Genomic DNA, 26,517 nt, shown 5'->3' on the forward strand with positions numbered 1-26,517 from the left:
CAAAAATTTTATGCTCTAAAGCTAAAGTTTTTTGTTGTAATGAATGAGATATAAGAAATAGAAAAAGTGAAAAAATAAACTAAAAGAAATGGTCAGTAAAAGGTCTAAAATTGAAATGTTACCAGTTAAAGAAAAAAAATCAATATTGAGAAGAAAGAAAGAAGAAGAGAGTGCTTAGTATATGAAGTTGTGAAAAACATACTACGAACTACTTCAATGGCGAATCGAACCGTCGGTTCAATATGCTAGGCAACAACCTTTCAGCTTCTGAACCAAAGCACCCATCCAGTCTTTTTGTTTATGGGTGCTCAACAGTTCATTATATCAGTTCTTCAATATATTATGTCTAAATATGCACATTTTGCATAGGGGGTCAATGGGTGCTCGAGCACCCGAAACCAACAGCGTAGGTCCGCCCCCGATGTTATAGCTACATAAGAAGAAAAAAAAACATAATGGTTGCATCTGCGAGAGTCGAACCCCCCAACCTAAACAAGCGGGTCATGATTTTATTGGCTGATTTTGCACCCCTAAACCTAATCGTCGTAGATGATGACAATTAGCTTACACAGTTGCACAATTAAAGAATATAGAATAACATGTCATAGCTGCAGAAAAACAAAAAAGTAATGGTTGCGTCTACGGGGAGCCGAACCCCCTAAACCTAAACGAATTGGACAGATCATAATCTTATGGTTTAATTTTGCCACATCTAGCCCCAATCGTCGAAAATGATGATAATTACCTTACACATTTGCATAATTAAGAATATAGAATAACATGTTATAGCTACACAAAAATAAAAAAAGCAATGGTTGCGTCTGTCGGAGTCGAACCCCCCAAATCAAAACAGATTGGGCTGGTCATCATTTAATGGACTGATTTTGCTACCCTTAACCCCCCGTCATTGAAAATGATGACAATTTGCTTACCGGTTACCATATTTGCACGATTAGAGAGTATAGAATAACATGTCATAGCTACACTAAAACAAAAAAGTAATGGTTGCGTCTGCGGGGAGCTGAACCCCCTAAACCTAAACGAATTGGACAGATCATAATCTTATGGTCTAATTTTGCCACATCTAGCCCCAATCATCGAAAATGATGATAATTACCTTACACATTTGCATAATTAGAGAATATAGAATAACAAATAAAAAAGCAATGGTTGCGTCTGTCGGAGTCGAACCCCCCAAACCAAAACGGATTGGGCTGGTCATGATCTAATGGACTGTTTTTGCTACCCTTAACCCCCGTCGTTGAAAATGATGACAATTTGCTTACCAGTTACCATATTTGCACGATTAGAGAGTATAGAATAACATCTCATAGCTACACTAAAACAAAAAAGTAATGGCTGCGTCTGCCGGGGAACCCTGGTCTATTGCTTGGAAGGAAATTATCCTAACCGTTGGACCACAAACGCTCAGTTGAGAGATAGATACGCTCATATGATTTATCTTCCTAGTCTGCTTTTCAACCGTTGTTGTCAAAGCTACGGACATTGTTAAATTGATGAGATGTGAGGAAATTGATTGTGCGGTATATCCCTTTTTAAGTTTATTTGAGTCAATTAATACGTTCAATATATAAGTCAATTAATACGTTCAATATATGAGTCAACTAATACGTTCAATATAGGGCTCCAACATGGAGGTCAACTCAACTGGTCATCCCACATGGCGATCCCAGTCTTCACGTTTACATGAACATCACAAGTATATTTTTCATTCATTCCAAACTGATCATTTTATAAGGTGCAGAAATAATATTAGGAATCTTCCCTAGATATTATAGCTTATGCTTGAATTTGTTTTTACCTTTGGAAAAATCAAATAACTAAGTTGTCTGCAAACTTAAAAAGCACATCAAAGTAAACATGGAATTCCTAAAAGCTAACTCGTAATTTCGTTTCCTTAGCAAATTTTTGTAACTTAATATTGTAAAAATGTCCTATACGAGTGGTTTGAGTAAAATGGATGGTTTGAGTTAAATTCGGACGGATCAAAATGAGTTAAATCAATAAAAAAATGTATTGACATCAGAAATTTAACTGTCAAGAATGACTCGTCATACCAATAATACCATTAATATCCTTGTGTTCTCCCTTTTTATTTTACGAGTGGTGCGAGTGAGCGAGAATGTGTAGTTCTCCTTTATAGTTAACTTTCAGTTTTAGTCATATGATCTTTTTGTACACATGGCATACCAAAAAGGCAGACAAAAGGTAAAATTGGTGAAGCAATAAAATGCAACAGTTTTTTGTGCGGATTGCCCTTCAAATTGATGGTCTTTAATTTTTGCCCCTCAAATTGCCGGTCTTTAACTTTTGTCCTTCGCCTAATATCATGAGGTTTGGGGTTCGAATCCCGGCTTATAAAAAAAAATTCACAAGGCAAAGTTTCGTAGCAAAATTAGGCCTATTCGGACAAAAGTTAGCCCTTAAGGCAGACTTTTACAAAATTCCAACTGAGTTAAAAAAAATAAAAATTGCCTTAATGCAAACCTCTACTTTGAGGTAGAGTTTTGCCTTATGTTTGAAGGCAAAACTCTCTGTCTTCGTAAATTTGCGGTCAAACTCCGATCTTTGCGGTGAAACTGCACGATCGGGCGAGTTTGACGAAAACTCTACTTAAGGCAGAGTTTGAGACTCTGCCTGAAGGTAGCAAAACTCTGCCTTTGCGAATCCAAACTCTACCTTACGAATTATTTTTTATTTTTTTAATTGAGCGGGGATTCGAATCCGAAACTAAGGAGTTTTTAGCGAAGAGCAAAAATTAAAGACCACCCCCGAATAAGCGAATCATGCAAATTGCCCAAAATGCAATTCTATGTGGGCTTTAGCCGTAGGAGACCTTGTGTATATTTTATTTGGCGTTAGTGTGCAAGACAAGCGGTGGGAATGTTGGTGTACAAGCAGCTGGTTACTTATAGGCTTCACCCATATGAATCTCTGTGGCAATGACATAAAAAGCTTCACTCATATTCTTCATTTCAAAATTGGGGATAAGGAATTGTTTCGTTTAATGCAACTATCTCAAATTGCTACTGGCAAGTAAAATGTCATCCCCATATAGAACTAGGAAAATATATTTGCTCCCACTTATCTTAAGGTATATATATTAATCAATGATGTTCACCGTAAATTCAAATGAAGAAAAAACATTATGGAATTTAATATATCATTGGCGGAAGCCTGTTTTAGTCCATAAATGAATTTATTCAACTTGCAAACAAGGTGACTTATATCCTTATTACAGAATCCTTCAGGTTGACGCATGGATACCTCCTCTTCAAGATCTCCATTTAAGAAAGCCGTTTTCACATCCATTTGATGTATTTCTAAATCAAATAAGCTACCAATGCCATGATTATTCTTAATGAATCCTTCTTTGAAAGTGGAGAGAAGGTTTCATGGTAGTCAATGCCTTCTTTTTGAGTGAAACCCTTGGCTACACGTCTGGCTTTATATCGTTCAATATTGCAGATGAGTCTCTTTTGATTTTATTAACAAATTTGGATCCTATAGTAGAGACTCCTTATGGTAATTCAAAGAGATTTTAGATTTTATTTTTTGCCGTAGATTCCAACTGTTCTTTCATGGCATCATACCAAAGTGTTGAATTCTCTACTCATGACTTGTGAAAAAGAGCATGGATCATCTTTTAGTCCAATACCATAACTGAATTCTTGGAGATATACAACATAGTCGCTAGAAATTGCTGCTTTGCGAACTCTTGAGTATTTTCTTACTCTCACTGGTTCAGACAATCTTTCAATGAGTTCAGGTAAAGTGGGTTGATCTTCATGTGGCTCCTCTAGTGGTGGTGGCTCTTGAACTTGATGCTTTTAAGACAATTCATGAGAATTTGTCTGATCAACATTCAAGTTCCCTATGTATAGAGGTGCCACAAGCGGTTCCTTTATTTCTTCCATTCCATCACTTAAGTCGAACCACTCCCACTCACTTCATGTTTCTCAAGAAATTTAACATTTATAGCCTCAATAATTTGAGAAAGGACAATAAAACCTAAATCCTTTAGAGTTAATCGCATAGCCTATAAGGAAACCGCTTATTGTTCTTTCATCCAACTTTAATTGTGGGTTATAAACCCTCACCTCAGTTGTACATCCCCAAATGTATAAATGGCTTAAACTACGTCTCCATCCTTTCCATAATGCAAAAGGCGTCTTTGGGACAAACTTTAATGGACCCTATTTAAAATATAAACAGCGGTTTTAAGGCTTCACTCCATAAGGATAAAGGTAAACTTGACCTTCTAATCATGTCCATTAATGCCCGGTTCCTTCTTTCTGCCACACCATTTTGTTGTGGTGTTCCTGGCATGGTATATTGAGCAATTATACCTTCACTTTCAAAAAAACTCAACAAATAGACCTTTAACTTGTCCCTTATCTGTGTACCTACCATAATATTCTCCATCCCTCTTAGACTTTACAATTTTGATCTGAGGCTCAAGTTTGTTTCTTGAATTCTGTTTTAAGAACATTAAAAGCATAAGTGCTTTTAATTTGTGAAACAGAATATAAAGATATATGTATCTTGAATAGTCATTAATAAGCGAAATAAAATATCTCTCACTATTCAAGCAAAGGGTAGGAGAAGGTCCACAAATATATGTATGTATGATCTCAAGCAATTGAGAACTCCTTTTGGCACCTTTAGTGAATTTTTTGGTCTGCTTACCCTTTATGTAGTCCACACAAGTACCAAAGTCAGAAAAATCAAGAGCTTCTAGAACTCCATCATTAACCAACCCTTTGATTCTATCAATAGAGAAATGTCTCAATCTCTTTTGCCAAAGACTTGATGAGTTCTCATTAATAATACATCACTTAGTGTCAACTTCTTTATCATGTAGAGTTAAAACATTACATTCAATTGTGGGGTCTAGCTCAAATTTAAATAATCTTCCATCCAAATTTCCAAAAACAATAATTTTATTGTCTTTCAAAAGTTTCACTGAAGAATAAGAACATAAAAAGTGTTTTCTAAGTCTAATTGAATATCATCTATGAGTCTATAAGTCCCCACGCCTTCCCCATGTGATGGCATCCTATTGCCTGAATAAACATTTTGTTCACTTCCTATAGGCTTCCTTAGAGTTAGAAAATCCTGGATGGTTTTGACAATATGAGTTGTGGAACCAAAATCGATCCACCATGTACTATCAAAAACATCAATAATATTAGAATCATAACATAAAAGGTAAAATTATCTTTCTTCTCAAGCCATTTTTGTATTTCAGGCAATCTTTCTTCCAAAGATCTCTTCTTTCTGCAGAAACATCAAAAATCTTTATCAAAACTGTCTTTCATCTTCACAGGAACACTTTTACCTTTCTTTGCATTTTTCTTAGCATGAGTTACCAAATTAACACTTTCAGGTTCTCATGCTTCAACCTCTCCTCTTCTTGAACATACATGGTCAAGAGTTCATTAATTGATCACTCATCTTTATGTGTGTTGTGAGATATCTTGAACGGATCATATGCCGGTGGAAAAGAGTTGAGGATAAAATGTACAAGAAAAGGCACAGACATATCAACCTCAAGGGACTTGAGTTTAGCAGCAATATCTTCATCTCTATAATGTGCTCGCTTACTGTATGACTTCTATCAAAAGTCATACTTGAGAGCCTTTTCATAAGGGTGCTGACCCGGCCTTGTTAGAGCTTACAAATTGTTCATCAATTGCCTACATGTAAGCTTTGACCTTATTGCTATCAGGGATAGAACCACTAATGCTTTGGCTTATGTGAGCTTTTATGAGCATCAAGCTCAAGCGATTAGATCTCTCCCACCGCTCATAATAAGTCTTAGCTTCTGGCATACTTGATTTTGTGGGTTTAGGCGGTTCTTCCACATGGATTGTCAGATTCAAATCTGAGCACCCTAAAGTGAGAAGGACTTTCTCCTTCCATTCAGTAAAGTTGTCACCAGACAATATCGTAATTCGAGCATTTTCGTTAAAGATAGCAAATCCGAGCACCCTAAAGTGAGAAGGACTTTCTCCTTCCATTTAGTAAAGTTGTCACCAGACAATATCGTGATTCGAGCATTTTCGTTAAAGATAGCAATAGAAAAGCTGTGTAAACTGCAAAACAAAGATACACACATAATCTATGAAGTACAAACCATCAAGTGAATCGCGTAAATACTGATTCTAAGGATATTCAAGATCTTCCTATGGATAGAGGTTGCAACCCATGCACAGAATTTGCTTAACTTTATTAGACTGGTAAACCAAAATAAAATTAGAAAACAATTTGTGGGCATAGGACAATTTTCAAACTAAAAAGTTTACTATCTCATTCCAAATAATCTCACCAAAATAGTTACCTCCCTGTGGGGCCGGGTTACCATTTTAATGAGATAGCTAAACTAAATAAATGTCATTATAATTTTAACCACTAAACTTTATGTGATTAAACAACTTAATTTCTTTTATATCAAGTACTCAAGATATTGTGACTAGTCCCAAGAACAAGCTATAAAGAAAACACAAAAATAACATCTCATAATAGTTAACTTTAATAATTAACTTAAAAAATGTGTTAATTAATCTAAATAGGAAAACAAATTATGTAAGCAGAGTCTACATATCCCTCATTAAAACAGTAATTCGTATAATAAATTTTAATGCTATAAGATCACTTCAAACAACCACAGACTTTTATACATAACAAAAAATTAAAACGTTAGACAAGCATTGGGCTTAAATCAACTAACATTTTCATCAATAATATTAGTTACCTTTACATGTCAGCTTACAATTTCGACAATGTTCCAAATACACAAGTAGAGTGATAGGAGTAGACCCTGAAAACTTTGAGAACATTAATTTCTACACCCATAATCATAGTATAGCAAATCTTCATCAATGAGTAACTATTTTATATTAAACTAATGTCAAGTTCGATATTAAAAAATAAATGAACAAGACAAAAGGGCTATGCGTGCAGTGACGACTGATTGTCATAAACAAAAATCGAATCTTGAATCAAAACATAAGAAACCAGAATTATAATTTTAAAGAACTAGTATCTTTAAAGGAAAACAAGTCTCCGTTATTTGTGAACCAACAAATCTCATTGTAATTGATTCAACCATTACCCATTGTAGCAACGATAGGAGTTCGATCTAACACACTGTATATATCAACATTAACCAAAATATAACACTAGACAATACGACTAAAGTAAGGCTTTGATACGGGCTCTGATACCACACGTAGTATTTAAAAGCATACACAGAGGCAACTCAGTGGAAAACTAAACAGGAACATACCTTTAGCCATAGTTGTTCAAGTGTCGTGAGGAATCGCTTTTAATCTAGCTCCGACTTGTAACCCTGAAAAGAATGGAAAAGTTTCTAGAGCCTTATAGCCTATTCCTATCACATAAGGGATGCTGGACTGATGAGCCACACACGTACTTACAGGCAGTCTAGGGACTCTTATGCAAAAACTTTAACCTTAGGAACTTCTCCATAAAATTTGGTTACCCTATAGACTAATATGGACTAATAATAAAACACTTCCTCCCATCAAGGAAACTTTCAGATATACATAACTAAAAATATTATCTGCTATATTTATTATTTACTTGAAAGACAAGGTAAATAATTTATTACCATAATATGTTGGCAACATTAAATGTCTCTAAAAGAGATGTTATTCTTACAGTTTTAATATCAGTATTCACGGTTGGTGTACTAATGGGGATGAATTTGTCGAATAATTAATAAAATATATGTTGTGTAATTATATGAAAATAAAGTTGATGTTTTGATATAAATATTAATAATATTAGTAAAACTTCTAAAATGATCTATTCTAATATCTTGGGTACTTATCTTCAAGATATGTCTAAAAAACCTAGTTTCTTGTTAGATATGTAGAAGAAGATAGAGTTAATTAGATTTTTCTTGTGTATCTAAAACCATCTGTAGAGAAGCATAAATAGGGGCACCTTAGACATTTATTGTTACGTCCCAAATCGGGAAACGTGCGGGCACCTACCTTTTTCCCACCTGGTAGGCGAACCCGTCCCTTTATCACAACTCAAATCAACAATAAAGTAAACCCAACCATCGAATATATATAATAAGTCTAGAATGGATAAGTAAATAAGTGCAGAAATAATACAAATAATCCCAAGGAATCTGGTCTAGGGTCATACAAGAGCCACTACTACAAAACAACCAGTATGAATATGAATGCATAGTCTGAAAAGTGGAATACTGTCCCGAAACATCAAATAAGACAAGTAAATAAGAAGAGGCATCCGAGCTGCTGATCCGTCCATGTGCTCACCCTCGATGCTCGTCAGCAAAGCCTCGGGAGTCAGCCACGAGGAGAAGAAGTAGACCCTGTCACGTACTCTGCATTCATAGAAGAATGCAGCAAGGTAGCATCAGTACAAAGACTATGTACTGGTAGGTATCATAGGCCGACAACAGTTAGCTAACATATATAAAGGAAGAAACTGAAAGATAAACATGTTCACAATCAAGTATCAATCAACACAGTCCAAGAATAGTATCACAAGTACAGTAAGATCAACAGCCGAATCATAGCCTATGGTGAAGCACCTAAACAAAAGTCTGCCAAGTTTCCCACAATTCCTCAGAATGATCACGAACACAAGTACAACCCACTAATCCGATCAATAGATGTGAATGAGATGATAATGATGAATGCATATGTATAATATAATATATGTTAAGGTGCGCAACCCGATCAAAATATATGAGTATGAATGCATGAATGATATCAATGCCAATGAGAATCTATCAATACCAATCGTGCTACACATGGACACATATCACAATATCACGAATAAATCACATCTTTCCTTTTATAAGACAAAAACCAATAAATGAGAGATACGTGTTCACAATCATGATAAGGCAACTCAGCATGAAGTCTAGTATCCCACACGTGGCTACAAGCCAATAAATCGCAACAAGGCAACAAGCCATAATCAAACAACAATACCAACCTAAGTAATGCATCCCAACTTCATACCTGAAGGTGTACATGCTTTCTCCAATAATCACTTACTCTACATATTCTTCGCTAACTGAAGTCTAACCATAAGGTAAGCTGTAACCTATCTAGTAGCAGAGCGGGAGCCATGAACAATCACACCTATGCCTTGCCTTTTCGGAGAGCCTCGAGATACTTAAAGGCTAATCGAATTCTAAGTTAGAAATAAGGAAGAACAATACCCATATTGCTATACTATCTTTTGAATCAAATTCGACTATGGAAGAAGGGAAAAACGGGCCCACAAGAGCAAAACAGGTATTTCAAAAGTGAAATCGGTGACCCAACGTTCTAGAAATTCAATTCCACTATTCAATTGCTAGATTAACTATAGAATTCATCAATTTCATCATTCCAGTCAAAACCCCCAATTTGGGTATAAACCCTAACTTTCAAACTTTCAATTTCATCAACATAAATGGAGATTCAAGCCTATTAGTTACTAAATCACCAAATTCCATACTTAGATTAGTCAAATCCACCAATAATTCTTATTTAGAAAGACTTAAAATCAAATAATGAAATAGACATCACAACCCATCTTTTCTCTTAAGTTCTATAGAAATTCTAGAATGGATTCAAGTTTAGGAAAGGTAAAGGAATGAATTCTAGGTTAGAGAACTTACCCACAAGAGAAATCAGCCAAGAACTCCTTCAAAATCGCCTCAAAAAATGCTTCGGAATAATAAATTAAGTGATAGGAAATAAAGGGTTTTAACTAGGCATTAAATAGGATTCTAGTCCCGTCATTCACTACAGCGGTAGGACGTCCGCTACAGAGGGCCCGCCATAGCGGCCTACCTTTCGCTGTCACGAGTCCGCCACAGCGGACTACCAGCCGCTGTGGCGACTGACCACAATTCCCTTCCCCTCGCCATAGCGGACTAGGCCCTCGTTGTGGCGAGTCCGCTACTACGGACACTAAATACCAGAATTTCCCTGGTTTTTCACTAACTCAATCTCCAAATTCGATGATCACCTGAGACCTCACAAATACAAACCATACATGCAGTCATATATAAAAACACGCTACGGACTCACTCGCGGTCTCAGAATTGCCAACGGAGGTCTATTTGACCGAGTCAACACCCAATGGCCAAATACTAACTTTCCAACCAATAACCCGAAACACTCCCAAGTGCCTTGAGAACCGAACCGAATATCCCACCAAGTCACAGTCGACCATCTAGACCTTTAGAAATCGACGAATTTTTGAAAAAAGGTCCATTTACTCAAAAGTCAACTACTGGTCAAACATTTTCACATTGAGGCTCTATTTCACAAAAGAAAACATACATCTCGCCCGATCACCTTGGGAAACGTACCACCTATCCCCATGAGTCAAAATCTTACTAATAGGGCTTGAGGAAAGGTCAACGGAGGTAAATGGGTCAAAAGTGCTATAACGACCAAACGGGTTGTTACATCATATACCAATTAAACCATCTCTCGTCCTCGAGCGACAAAGGAAGAAACGGGGGAAAAGTACCTGAGTCAGCAAATAACTGGGAATATCTAGAACTCATATCAGACTCGATCTTCCATGTGGCCTCCTCAACAGGACGATGCTACCATTGCACCTTAACAGATGATATCTTCTTAGACCTCAACTTTCTAACCTGCCTATCTAAGATCGCAATAAGCTCCTCCTCGTAAGACAGATTCTTATCAAGCAACACAGAATCCCAACGAACAATATAAGACCCGTCTGAATGGTACCTCTTCAAAGATAGAAACATGGAAAACCGGATGAACACAGGTGGCAAGGCTAACTCATAAGTAACATTACCAACACGACGGAGAATCTCAAATGGATCAATGTACCTCGAGCTCAAATTTCCTCTCTTCCAAACCTCATAAATCTTCAGAAAAACCTGCTCAACCTCAATAAAATCTAAATTCCGAATCTTCCGGTCCGCATATAACTTTTGTCGACTCTGAGCTGCCATAAGCTTTTCCTGAATAAGCTTCACCATGTCTAAAAACTCCCTCAACAAATCTGTACCCCAAGGTCGAACCTCAAAAGTATCAAACCACTCAATAGAAGAACGACACCTCCTACCATATAAAGCCTTGAATGGTGCCATATTAATTCTCCAATGGTAAACCACCAAAATTAATAACATATGCTCTCAACATATCCTTGATCACCTGGATAGTCCACTCGGACTGACCATCAGTCTGAGGATGAAATGCAATGCTAAGGTCTAACTGAGTACCCAACTCTGCCTGCAACATTCTCCAAAACTTGAAGTCTTCAAAACTTGGAGGTAAACTGAGTCCCTCAGTCGGAAATGATGGATATCGAAACCCGTGCAATCGCACTATCTCTCGGATGTAAATCCTGACCGACTTCTCTGCATTATAAGTAATCTAAACTGGGATGAAATGAGCAGACCTAGTAAACCAATCAACAATAACCCAAACTGAATCGACCTTGCCCAGGGTCTTCCACAAAATCCATGGCAATCCACTCCCATTTCTACTCGGGAATGGGCATCATTTGAAGCACACCACCAGGTCTTTGGTGCTCATACTTGACTTGCTGGCACTTCTAATACTGAGCAATGAAACCTGTAATATCTCTCTTTATCAGACCCCACTAGTAGTATTGCCTCGAATCACGATACATCTTAGTCGCCCCTGGATGAATAGAATACCGAGAGCTATGAGCCTCCTCCAATATCAATCGAATCAGACCACCCACACGAGGAACGCACACACGTCCCTTGACCTAAGAATCCCCTCATCATCAAGCACGGCCTCCTTGGCCTCACCTCTCAAAACCTTATCACAAATCTTACATAACTTAGCATCAACAAACTGTTGAGCCTTAATCTACTCCAAGAGAGATGACCTCGCCTCAACACTCGCTAAAACTCTACCCGAATTTGAAATATTGAGACGCACAAGACTGTTAGCCAGAGTCTGAAATTCTATGGCTAAAGGACGTTCTGAAGCAACCAACTGAGCTAAACTGCCCATACTCACTGCCTTGTGACTCAAGGAAGCAACTACCACAGTAGCTTTACCCGGATGGTAAAGTATAGTGATATCATAATCCTTCAGAAGCTCCATCTAACTATGCTATCTAGAATTGAGATCCCTCGGACTGAACACATGCTGAAGGTTGCAGTACGCGGTATACACCTCACAATATACCCCATATAGATAATGCCTCTAAATCTTCAATGTGAAGACTACTGTTTCCAACTCCAAATCATGAGTAGAGTAGTTCTTCTCATAGGTAGTTCTTCTGATAGATCTTTAATTTCCTAGAAGCGTAGGTAATAACCTTGCCTTCTTGCATTAAAATGATGTCCAAACCAATATGGGACACATGACAATAAACTGAGAAATCTACCCTCCACGGGTAATGCCAAAATAGAGGTTGTGTTCAATAAAGTCTCGAGCTTTTAAAAGATCTTATCACAAGCATCAGACCACTGGAAAGGAACCTCCTTCTGAGTCAATCTGGTCAAGTGAGAAGCAATAGAAGCAAACCCTTTCACAAATCAAACGGTAGTAGCTCGACAAACCCACGAAGCTACGAATCTCAGTCTCTGTAGTGGGCCTCACCTAATCCTTAATAGCCTCGATCTTCTTGGGATCAACCATAATCCCCTTCTTTGATACCACGTGGACCAAGAATTCCACTGAATCGGGACAGAACTCACATTTCGAAAACTTGGCATAAAACTCTTTCTCTCTCAATAACCCAATGACAATCCTCAAATGACGTTCATGCTCCTCCCTACTTTTTGAATAGACCAAGATATCATCGATGAATACCATGATGAAGGAATCCAAGTATGGTTTAAAAATGTCATTCATCAAGTCCATTAAAGCTGCGGGGGCATGTGTAAGCTCAAATGACATCACAAGGAACTCATAATTACCATAACGAGTCCTAAAGGCGTTTTCAAAATATTCTCGGCCCGATTATTCAGTTGGTGATAGCATGACCTTAAATCAATCTTCGAAAAGACAGAAGCACCTTGAAGCTAGTCGAAAGAGTCATCAATGCGAGGAATGGGATACTTCTTACAAATGGTCACCTTGTTCAACTGACGGTAATATATGCACATCCTCATCGTCTCATACTTCTTCTTCACAAATAAAACGGGAGCACCCTAAGGGGAGACTCTCGGTCTAATGAATCCCTTACTCAGAAGATCCTGCAGGTGCCATCTTATATGGCAGAATGGAAATATGGAGGGTGCCTGGCTTTAAATCGATGCAGAAATTAATGTCACGATCGGGTGGCATTCCCGGCAAATCAGAAAGGAATACCTCCGCAAACTCGCATACAATGGGTATGGGCTCAAGGGGCAGAGAATCAACACTAGTATCAGGAACACGGCCAAGTGTGCCAAATACCCCTTGTCGACTAATTTCTTCAAGCGGAGATAAGAAATGATCTTTCTCGGAGCGGGATTCAGAGTACCCCTCCACTTAAGTCTAGAAATCCTAGGCATAGCTAAGGTGACAGTCCAAAATCGCGTGGTACGGGGACAACCAACTCATACCCAATATAAAATCAAAATCTACCATATCCAAGATCATCAAGGCTACCCACGTGTCATACCCCTTAAAAGTAACTAAGGAAGACCGATAGACTAGATCAACCATAACAGAATCTCCAACCCGAGCAAACACATAAATAGATAGACTAAGACGGTCACAGGTCAAATCCCAACCAACAGAATGATACGTAGACACATATGAGAAAGTAGAATGGTGATCAAATAAGACTGAAGCTATCCGTCGACGAACATAAATGGTACTTGAGATCACAGTATCAAAAGCCTCTACCTCAAGCCTATCTGGAAAAGCATAGCAATGCGCACCACCACAACATCTTTGGTCGATCGCGCTCCTCCTCGAGACTCGGGAACCACCCTTACCAAACTAATGTCCACCCCTAGACGAATGAGAACCACCGCGCCCTAACTGAGCACCGCCTCACGCTGAAAAACCACCTCGGCTAATAGAAAATGTCAGAGTCCTCGGGGTCTGGAATCGGAAACCATGTTGAGTCCCACTCTGACTAGATCGGGTACAATATCTCATGATGTGAATGGAATCACCATACATATAGTAAGATCTGGGGCTGGAAGCTGACATACAAAAGTCAAAGAACCGAATAGACCACCTCAGTTGGCTGGTCGAGACAGGGAACCTCTCTGAGACTGCCCAGCCCCATAACCACTCTATCTAGAAGGGCTATCAGAAGATACCTGTAGTGCGGACTGAATAAGATGGCTGAGGGATGACTGATAGGTCCTAGAAGACTGACCCCCGCCTCTATAACTAGAACTATTGTACCCACTATATTGACGAGGCCTCTTCTCACTAGACCCTCCAAATGATCGAGCCTTTGCAGACTCGACACTCACGACATGATCCACAACTGCCTGGAAGGAAGACTCTATGGCCACAAGCAGAAGACAAGAAATATGAAGTGGAAGCACAAGTCCACCAATAAATCTATGAACCCTCTCTACCTCTGTCAGAATCAACTGTGTCGCATATCGAGCCAAAAATAAGAATCTAGCCTCATACTCCGCTACTGACATACCTTTCTGCTACAAATAGGTAAACTCATCCCTGCAATGATCCCTCAAGGTACGTGGCACGTACTTCTCTAAAAAGGCCTGGTGGAACTGTGACCAGGTGAGTGGAGGTGAACCAACGGGTCTGCCCTCAATAAAATACCTTCACCACGTCTTTGCGTCTTCGCAAAATTGGAAGGATGCATAATCCAAACTGTGAGACTCCATGATATTCATCTTGTGATACCTCTCATGCATATCCATAATGAACTCGTATGCATCCTCGCTAGGCGTTCCGAAGAATATAGGTGACTCCATCTTTAAAAATCGGCTGATGAGCTCATAATGCCTAACTGCCAAAACCTGGCCTGCTACTGGTCTAGGAGAACCCTTAGGGGCTGGTATAACATCAATACGCGGGGCTATGGCAACAGCAGGCTGCATCCCTATTGTCTGCCCTTGCTTAGGAGTTCGTACTCCTACTCTGGTCTAAGAACCACCTGGCGTAGTGGCGCTGCCCACTGTATGTTGGGCATCGATATGAAGAAGGATACGGGTCATGGTGTCCTGGAATACTGGGTCGAACATACCTCGGGGTGAGTGGGTGGGCCCCACACCTCCCCCGATTTCCTGCTCTCTCGCGGGCTGTCACTTTGGCACATGCTCTGCAGAAGCTAATCGAGCTCGGCTCTGTCCAGCCACAGAGGCCCTGCCCCTGGTTGGTGCAGCATCACGGCCTCTAACCTGGCCGCGGCCTCTCGCCTATCCTTGTCCTCTAGTGGCGACCCCAGTGGCTGGCTTGGGCTCCTTGTCCCTCGCGATAGTAGCTCGTAGTCTTACCATTTGTGAAAGAACATAAATGAATTACATACCAATTCGAAAGTTCCAGATACCAATTTGAATAAAGTATCACAAAAGAATGAAAAAATTTGAAGTTTCCTAAATGTCCCATAGCCTCTCGCAGATAACCATGGAGCTTATCGTACTGATCCGCAAAACTCTATCAGACATGCTCTTGTACTTATAGACCGGGTAACTAGGGCTCTAATACCAACTTGTCATATCCCAAATTGGGGAACATGCGGGCACTTGCCCTTTTCTACCTGGTAGGCGTCGTCCCTTAATCACAATTTAAATAAACAATAAAGTAAACCCAACCATCGAATATATATAATAATTCTAGAATGGATAAGCCAATAAGTGCGGAAATAATACAAATAATTCCAAGGAATCTGGTTTAAGGTCGTACATGAGCCACTACTACAAAACTACAATCCTGAATATGAATACATAGTCTGAAAAGGGGAATACTGTCTCGAAACATCAAATAAGACAAGTAAATAAGAATATACATCCGGGATGCGGATCCGTCCATGTGCTCACCCGAGATGCTCGTCAGTAAAGCCTTGGGAATCAGCCACGAGGAGAGAAAGTAGACCCTGTCACATACTCTGTATTCGTAATGGAATGCAGCAAGGTAGTATTAATACAAATATTATGTATTGGTAGGTATCATAGGCCAACAACAATTAGCTAACATATATATAGGAAGAGACTGAAAGATAAACATGTTCATAATCAAGTATCAATCAACACAGTCTAAGAATAATATCACAAGTACAGTAAGATCAACAGCCGAATCATAGCCTATGGTGAAGCACATATGTTACGGTTCACTTTTACGCGGGTGCATAAAATCTACTAAGAGGTTGTTGGTGCTCTAATTGGACTTCAGTGTTTTAGGGTCGCCACCTAATTTATTTAAGGAAAAAAAATAGGAAAACCGGGTTTAAAAGGGTTTATCAAATAAGAGAAAAATCCTTTTTGGACCAGAGTTCAAGGTAAGGGTTCTGATGATCCCCTAGGGAAGGTTTTAAGCACCCTATTATAAGGATCCGTAGAATAGGGTTGACCTACGAGTTTCAATGTGTGATTATTGTAATTATTTGCTTAAAAGTATTTAGTTTTCCGCAAAATGTCATTTATTTCTTTTTCATAAACTCAAGAAAGAATTTAGCAAAAAGTCCCCTTAGAAAAAGGGGGTTCGGGTTTAAAAATCCGCATAAGTGGTCAACTCACTTTATTTCTGGACTAAGACACACCCGGGATTTCTCCCGAGTAGAGTCACTACTATTTTAGTCCTAATAAAATGAGTTCAGTACTTACAGGCTTTATACATATAATATATGAAAATATGGAGTATATTTCCGATTTTATACATATATACATACAAAAAATATAAGTATTTTATTTAAGTCCAATTTGTCATTGGAGCTCATAAGGTCAAAGTTTCCAGCCCAGATGCCATGATTTCTCAAACTCGACCCAAAGAATTTCCTCTTGTTTCATTTCGGTCCACGGGTTCTGCGCTTTCAGCCCCAAAGCAATCTCAAAGTTTTTCTCAAAATTTTCCAAGTCCAGAATTGGTCTTAAAGCTTCCAACACCCGTTTCCAGATTTTGGTCTCAAAATCAAATTAAGGTATTTTGTCAAAATAATCTTGTTATCGAAATCAATTTTTTCGACTCATTTTCCTTCTGATCCAATTTTATCATAATACTAACAAAACTGGAGAAATTTTTATTGTTTTCAAATCCTATAAATGACTAACAGCGGACTAAGGCCCAAAATTATTTGTTATTACTCATTTGGTCACAAAAAGGGCAGAAAGGCCCGACATTTATACTTAGCAATCTTTAAGAGCCGTTTCACATAAACAAATCGTTGAACCATTTTTAGGCTTAGAAAATTCAATAAGAGCCAATTATATGCAAAATTGATAGTTAACCGTGTTTTTTAAAAAAAAATTGGGTTCGACTTTCCTAGGATACTAAGCATTTTCCTAAGTTCTACATCCACATGGGTTTACATCTTTGCACATAATGAATCAAATAAAAAGGAAGTTAGGCTGGTGGGCCTACCTAAGCCCACCAGTCACCATTTTCACCCATAGTTGGGCCTTCACCATTTTCACCCATGGTTAGGCCTTCAATATAGTAGCTTCCCTTTCTTATATTCATACAGACTCGATCAACAAATAAATGTTGGGCCTCTGGCCCAACTGGGTTTAATCCAAGGACAGTTGGCCCAAGTGGCCCGAGGTGGAATCACGTACACATGAAAAGGATAAGGATTAGTATATTTCTACGTGTTTTAAAACTAAAGTGCGGATAGCTCATAAAATAAACTAAGACACAAGCCAAACATATACGTAATTCAGAGGAAGTAGAAGCAAATTTAAGAAGAACTTTCAGGCCCAAACTAAATAAATAACAATAAAGGAGAATTTAGGCCGAACAGGTCACATAACCTAACCAAATAGGATGGGCTAAATATAAGTCAGCTTTAACATATAAATAGAGGCCCAATCAGGCAGAAAGAAAGAAATAAGCCCAAAGGCTGAACATACCTAACAACAGTTTACACTATTAGGATGATATACTCCAGATATATCGAATATACCAACTTATATACACTTGAGTGTATATAAGATTGAATATATATACACACTTGAGTGTATGTAAGATTGAATATACTCTTTATATCTAAGTATATCCCATTGATATACCACAAAGCATCAATCATACAAAGAGAAAACAACAAAAGAAACATGCTAAGACCTCAAATGTTTGAGGTTTCACTCAGATGCAGTTAAGCAAAATCAAGAAGGGGATAATATACAAGACAAGCACCAATAGTATACATGATATACATATATTTCTAGTTATTTTTACCACTCAGAGGGTCCCACAGGACATGGATTCCTATAAGGGAACCCCAGCAACTTAGGATAGAGGAATTGGACTGAGTTAGCTAGAAACTCAAATTCCTCTTCCCTTCTTCTTTGGTCCTAGGTAAGTCACACTCATATTCAACCATACCCTAATTGACATCCTCTCTTAATTTAGACTCTTCAATACCCGAATTCACATGTCAATACTCCAAACTTCATACACACTTCACTACTCGTGTTCAGTCCAATTTAATAGTCATGCAGGGAGGGATAGAAATATGCAGTATCCTAGCTAACAGATATGAGCATTTTGGAGCATAAGTGTAAATCAAACAGACAGCAGACATAACATTTGATCATACAAACAGGCTTTTAGCATTTTCCTTTTTAACAGATTAGCTAGACATAGCAATCTCAACATTCTTACAAGTCCAAACAAACATCATACAAGGGCATATACCCATCTAATTCCAGAATCTTCTTAAGTGAGCCTAATCAGGTACAAATTTAATAAGAAATGATCACATAGCACACAACTGGAAAGTTTTGTCTACAAGGGACTTCAAACAACATTACAAGACTCAATACAGCATTGGTACAGGTTTACTGATGTAGAAGTTAAATTCAAAATCCTTTTTATCCCTTTAAAACGCATTATGAGACTTTTGATACTACCAACAACAAACCAAATGACATAGGCCTCATATTTGAAATAGAGTTCATTAAGGGAGCATACAAATGGTCTGGTTCCTCTATTAAGTAAAGTAACTATCATTTTTAGCTTCAATGGATACAATTTCAAGTCCAGTAGACATAAGGGTTCCATTTTACCACCAATAACACATTTTGAAAACAGTACTTGACTCAAGCAACACACCACAGAGAAACCATTCTAATACATCAAACACATAGGTCTCAAATGACTCTAAACTTAACTTAAACAGGTACAGACATGTCTCAGGCAGTCAAAATGAATACACATGCTAGTTAAAACTAGACAAAGAGTTGAGTACACTAATCATGGTGTCAAACAGGAAAGCTTATGCACTGTCTAATGTATATTTAACCATATTGATCAAGTCCAACACACATTAATCCATATATGAAACAAACAGTTAATCGGATGACCAATCATAGAAAATTTTTAACCATATTAGCATGATTAGCAGACTTCTAGGTCATAACTGAACATAACACTCATCAGATGTCATAGCAATGAACCAACAAACCCAAGTTTTAGAGAACAGACAAGGATTGACATCACTCGTCTAAACAATACATAGAAGTAAACAGAATATGCATGGTAATGGTCCTTATTAGACCCTAATCAGATGAGATTCAAACTAAATAAGTGGTGTTTAAACACTTTGAACATGATTAGCTTAAGACAGATAACATGATTCAAAGAGACTTAGTCCTTTTACAGTGTCATTATCTCATTCAATCAGGCTATAGGACTTCATCTAACATAATAAATGAACTAACAGGATCATAAACAGGATTATATCATATGCTTAGGAAAGTAATAGGCAGAAATTAGTCTAAACATATACTTAACAACAAGATTTAAGACTGATAACACCTAAATCATGCTTACATAATAACCAATCTAATCAACCTATTTAACTAAACAACATATAAAATAGGCTTAATCAAACTAAACTAAACTGCACATAACCAACACATAAATTATACCTAAGCGGGAAAAGAATGGCAAAAATTAAAAGGGAAAGAAGATTACCTTTCTCGTGTGCAGCCTTTGATCGAGATTTGAACTTGGAGACCGCTTTGTGCTCCTCAAAACCCCAAATACACAGCCACGAACTCACACAAGAACAGAAAAATACTTAAAATTTAGACTAAACTTGAACTGTTAAAGTTTTAGCGATAAAATGCTCAAAAACTTAGATATTTTGAGTATGCAAGCAAATATTTTAGTTTGTAAGATGTAAAAAATGTCAAATAATGTAGCTTGGGGTCCTTTATATAGAAACCCCTAAAATCCCAAACCCTAATTCTATTTTGATAGGGGACAATACCAATTTTTGAGAATTGGTTCTCACACAACAATCAAAGGCTGAGATTAGGTCAAATAAACATATCAAGGGCCAGATTTGACCCAAAAGTGGTCAATCCATTTAATTCATTGTGAACCAATCAAAATCCACGAATTCAAACAAGTACAATAAGGATTTACACAGTTTTGACCGTTTAATAATTAGAAAAAGCAAATAAATAGAGAGAGGGAAAGGGTTATACCGTGTTTGTGGTTGAATTGCGGTGGAAAGTAGATAAGCATTTAATGCTTTACTCAAATTGTTTGAACCAACCTGCCAACCTGCTAAAAGCCACGCTTGTCTGATCCGTTGCCATTTTTGGCTTAGCTGACGAGGAGAGCGAGAGGATATGGTGGAGGCGGCAAGGGTTTTGGGAACGGGGAGAGGGTAATATATTTAAGGGATCATTTGGTTTGGCTAAGGGGTAAAATGAGGGAATATAGGGCCTTTGCCCCTCTTTATGTTGTGTTGGGTTGGGTCAGTCCGATTTTGGACTGGGCTCGGTCCAATTTCAAGAGAAAATAAATGAGGCTTGTATATATATGGGTTTTGCTAACCTGCAACATGAAGGCTGTAGGATGGCAATGTACCCATCTTTTGATTTTCTTAAATGTCCCTAATATCAAATGAAGAATATGTGCATCTAAGGGGCCTTTTTGTCTTTACACCATCTATACCCAATTCTCTTTCTCTTCTTCCTCTCCGTTTTAATTTTATTTTCTTCTACTAGATTCAACTTCACACCAAGATTTCGTCCTCCGTTGCTGATTTGTTCATTTCTCTATATAAACCAATTATTAAATCTTTCACAATTTAATGCTAGAAGATTAAATAAATTGAAAAATCAGAAATTAAATTTTGAGATGCAAGAAAAATGCTAATATTAACCCATATTTGACCTCCATTAGAACTTCTGTGAAAACTCCGTCTAGAATTTGGTTTAGAATCAATTCCCTTATTATTTGTTGCCACCATATTAAATTTAAGGATTTCTTTGGAATATTCATCAAATTTTCACCATTAACATGAAAAACTAAGCATCTTAAACTCTTTGCTGTCATAACCCTTCACCTCCCTCCTCTTCTTATTCTACCCATAGCAGCGAAGAACAATTTCTTGGATAAAATCAGATAGACTAATTGTTTGGTACGAATAAATCAAAGAACAACCTGACAAAGAGATTACACCATAAATCTAATGACCATATAAAAAAAATAAACCAACCAAAATGAACATAATGAGCATCTAATGTGCTCAAATACACAGAGATGAAGCTATTAGGTAAAAAGCTTGCAAAATCTGTTGGGTCCTAATTGGTTTCGAGGAGGTGTAGTTGAAGAAATTTGGGGTTAGGTATCGGCGGGAGTTTCAATCTGAAAGCAAAATGTAGGGGAATAAGGAAAAGAAATTTGGGAATTTGAGCGGAAAGACAAAATTGTCCTCAAAAGCAAATAATAAGGGTATTTTAAGAAATTAAAAAGTGAGCACATTGCTAACCTACAACCTTCATGTTGTAGGTTAGCAAAACCCTCTCTCTCTCTCTCTCTCTCTCTCTCTCTCTCTCTCTCTATATATATATATATATATATATATATATATATATATATATATATATATATATATATATATATAAAATTAGAATCCCCCAAATGTGGTTAAAACATAATTAATCAACCAACTAAGCCATTAGTAATTATGATTAATTAATCTAATGAAACTTAAATTGCAAACGTAGCCTCAATTATGGCCATATTCGACTTAATTAAACAAATTTAAGTTAATTATGCATTAATGACCTAATTGAACTTCAACCATGAGTTTGGTTGTTTCAATCATGGCCAAAATTAAACTTAATTAAACAATTAAGGGCTAGTTTTTGCAATAATGACCTTAATTGGCTTAAAACATAGAATTGATTTCCAATTAAGGCCAAAATTTATAATAATTGATCATTCCAATTGTAGCCACTACTAGTCTCATAACAAGCAATTTATGGAATTAACCATAATTAAATACCCAATTAATTATGATAAATGCCAAATTCAGAATTGAGGGGTAAAATGATTAATTCATTTAATTAATCAGATTCCTTGAATTAAAAAGGGTAAAATATTTGTCAATTGATTTCTGATAATTCAAACAATTAAATAAATAATTGTTTTAAACTATTTCCTTGATCAAATTTAGCAAATATATCATAATTGTTGCAGAAATATGTAAATTAATTTCCAAATGATTTATACCATAACAGAAATTGTTTTACCAAATAAGAATGGTAAAATATTATCTAAATAATTTTATAAAATCATTTTGACTTCTAAAAATACATATTTCACTCTGTTTAATATTCAAGGACTCTGGGTAATTAAAATAAATTAAGGGAGGTCAAAAATTAGGTGTCAACAATATAAACACAAGTCTGCCAAGTTTCCCACAATTCCTTAGAATGATCACGAACACAAGTACAACCCACGAATCCGATCAATAGATGCAAAAGATGATAATGATGACTGCATATGCAATGCAATGATACACACACGCTCTGGTCTGTGAAACATGCAAACCGGTCCAATATATGTTGCAGAACGTGCAACCCGATCCAAATATATGAGTATGAATGCATGAACGATATCAATGCCAATGAGAATCTATCAATACCAATCGTGCCACACATGGACACATATCACAATATCACAAATAAATCACATCCTTCCTCTTTACAAGACAAAACCCAATAAATGAGAGATACGTGTTCACAATCATGATAAGGCAACTCAGCATCAAGTCTAGTATCCCACACGTGGCAACAAGCCAATAGATCGCAACAAGGCAACAAGCCACAATCAAACAACAATACCAACCTAAAAGTTCAATTCTACTATTCAGTTGCTAGATTAACTCAAGAATAGGGCAATTTCATCATTCAAGTCAAAATCCCAATTTGGGTATAAACCCTAACTTTCCAACCTTCAATTTCATCAACATAAAGTAGATTTCCAATAAACACTGGAAATGTCATCATTGCACCTGCATAACCTCGGTGGTTGCACCATCACATACTAATTGAAGATTCAATCCTATTAGTTACTAAATCATCAAATTCCATACTTAGATTAGTCAAATCCACCAACAATTCTCATTTAGAAAGACTTAAACTCAAATAATGAAATAGACATCACAACTCATCTTTCCTCTTAAGTTCTATAGAAACTCTAGCATGGATTCAAGCTTAGGAAAGGTAAAGGAATGAATTCTAGGTTAGGGAACTTACCCACAAGCAAAATCAGCCAACAACTCCTTCAAATCGCCTCAAAAGATGCTTTGAAATAATAAATAAAGTGAAAGTAAATGAAGGATTTTAACTAGGCATTAAATTGGATTATGGTCCTTTCATTCGCTACAGCGGTAGCACGTTCGCTATAGCTGGCCTTCCATAGCGGCCCACCCTTCGCTGTCACGAGTCCACCACAGCGGACTGCCAGCCGCTGTGGCGACTGACCACAATTCCCTTCCCCTTGCCATAGTGGACCAGGCCCTCGTTGTGGCGAGTCCGCTACGGCACATTTGGAGCCTCTACAACGGACACCAGACACTAGAATTCCCTTGGTTTTTCACTAACTCAATATCAAAATCCGACAATCACCTGAGATATCACAGATACAAACCAGACATGCATTCATACATAAAAACATGTTACGGACTCACTCGCGGTCTAGGAATTCCAAACGAAGTCTATTTGACCGGGTCAACACCCAATGGCCAAATTCTAACTTCCCAATCAATAAATCGAAACTCTCCCAAGTGCCTTGGGAATCGAACCGAACATCTAACCAAGTCACAATCAATCATCCGTATATCTAAGAATCGACAATTTTTTTAAAAAGATCTGTTTACTCAAAAGTTAACTATTGGTCAAACGTTTTCACTTTGAGGCTCTATTTCACAAAAGACATCATAAATCTTGTCCGATCACCTCAGAAACCATACTACCCATCCCCGCAGGTCAAAATCTTACCAATAGGGCTCAGCGAAAGGTCAACGGGGGTAAATGGATCAAAAGTGCTATAACAATCAAACGGGCCGTTACATTTGTAATCAAACCAAATTCAAGAAAGCATTTCTTCCAATAAAGTTTTCCTATCTAAAATCTTTCTATTCCTTTTAAAGTTTTCTCTCAAGCTTTAGTTAATGATCTTGTGATAGCTGAAGGCTTCCAATTTCTCTTTTGCTATTCTCTACATGGTATCAGAGCCACATGTTGGCTTCTAAATATTTTGTTTCAAAATTAAATTCAGTTGTTTTTTTTTTAAGAGATTTGAGTAACCTAGCTAATGGATTGGACATGTGATTAATGAACTAATCCAATTACAAGGTATGGATGACTTGTACAAAATCCTGTTTTGTTAGCGAGGAACTATGGAAAGTTATTAATGGGAGTTCTGCTGCAGCCAGAAGTGATTCTCTTTATATAAAAAGGGGTCTTCTAAGTATTGCTTTTCTTATTAAAGGTGATAAGTGGGAATCAAGACAGGTAAAAACTTTTCCTTTAGCATTTTCTTCTTTGTTTCATCACTATCTACTATTTTATTTTTTATATTTGAGAAGCCATGTTCCAATGTAGTATTTCATTCATTTGATTATAGAAGCTCATACACATAGTGGGTTGGGTTTATTTTTCATACAGGGACTTACATGACTTTATGAATGACTCTTACATGTATATTTTTAAAATATACTTAATAATGATGCAAGGGTTTAACGTGTTCATTTGAAAAAAAAAGATTTAAAAGTTAATTGTTGAACATCGACTCCCGGAACGGTTCTAATGATTATCAAGTTTCAAGATGAATTACTTGAGGATATACAAATGTTTCATTTGCTTTGGAAGTAAATTGTGTGTAAAGCTCGCAACCTACTTCCTATCCTATGTCGTATCTTCGCTTATAGGATGGAACACATTACTCTACCAGTTCTATGCTAGCGTCTTGCAGAATATAAACAACAGGTAAATAAAGAACACAATAATTTTTATGTGGAAACCACCCGGCTCACAAAGGCGATAAAAATCACGATTTACACCTCGGTAGGATTTTCCCCAAAACTAAAATACAACGGTGCACCTTTATAAATTCAAGTTGTAGACTCTGTAACCTAGGAACTAACCTCTAATCCCTATCTCATTAATCAACCTCTGACTAGGAAGCAACCTTCAAGTTGACCTCCAACTTGAAGTTGAATTTTCAACATTTTGTACTAACGAACTGCTTGTAATAGGGCGGATAAAGTACAACTCGATTGCCCAACCTGATACAAGTTTTCTAGACTCAAGAACTGTAAAACATAAACTCTATTAGACAACTTCTTCAATCTTCTTCTCTTACTAGGGACACACGCCTAGCTTCTGAACATTCTTCATATATCTCTTGATCGATCAATATTCTGAAATCTCTCTTTGTGGGTGTGCAAACCTTCTTCTTGGTAAGACTTGAATATTTATAACATTGAGTGCACAGTAGGTCCGCAAACACAAAACCTTCTTCGAGTAGGCCCATGAGATATTAGGGTTTGTGTTGTATTTAGATTCTTGCCTTGTTGAGTCCGTTTCTTGTCCGTGTAGAAGTCTTACCAATCCCAACAAATATGGCAAGGAATCTGCATACTTGACCGCCAAGTCGTTACCATAAAACTGCAAATCCTAGTAGTTGTCAAACTTGCACTGGAACATGTTCATGAACCTATTTCATCCACCTGGTTCGTCTGCCTCTGAATCTTTGCTCTATCTGAGATGGAACATGTTCACAAACCTGTTTCATGATCCCCTTCTCGTTCATTCCTGCAACTCTATCTTGAGCTTGCTTTTGTGATGGATGATGGAACATGTTGATAGACCTATTTCATGCATCATGCTCTTCGCTCTGTGTCTGTATTCTTCTTCATTGAGATTTATTAATTGCCTGAATAAGTGTTACGACCCAAAATTGGGTCCGTGCGGGAACCTACTTATTCCCACCTAGTAGGTGAACCCTTTCCTTCCTAAATCACATATTTAAGGAAAAATATAAACAAGTTCATCGATAAAACAATTCCCATTAATAGAAT

General features: G+C 37.3%; 1 protein-coding gene across 1 annotated transcript; it reads right to left on the reverse strand.

The window, feature by feature from the left end:
• Window positions 1-10,642: 10,642 nt before the first annotated feature.
• LOC132048818 (uncharacterized) lies at window positions 10,643-11,023 on the reverse strand. Its single transcript, XM_059439504.1, has one exon. The coding sequence runs from the start codon at window positions 11,021-11,023 to the stop codon at window positions 10,643-10,645; it is 381 nt and encodes a 126-aa protein (XP_059295487.1).
• Between the last annotated feature and the right edge of the window lie 15,494 nt (window positions 11,024-26,517).

This window comes from Lycium ferocissimum, chromosome 3 (genome assembly GCF_029784015.1).
Source record: "Lycium ferocissimum isolate CSIRO_LF1 chromosome 3, AGI_CSIRO_Lferr_CH_V1, whole genome shotgun sequence".
Lineage (NCBI taxonomy): Eukaryota > Viridiplantae > Streptophyta > Magnoliopsida > Solanales > Solanaceae > Lycium > Lycium ferocissimum.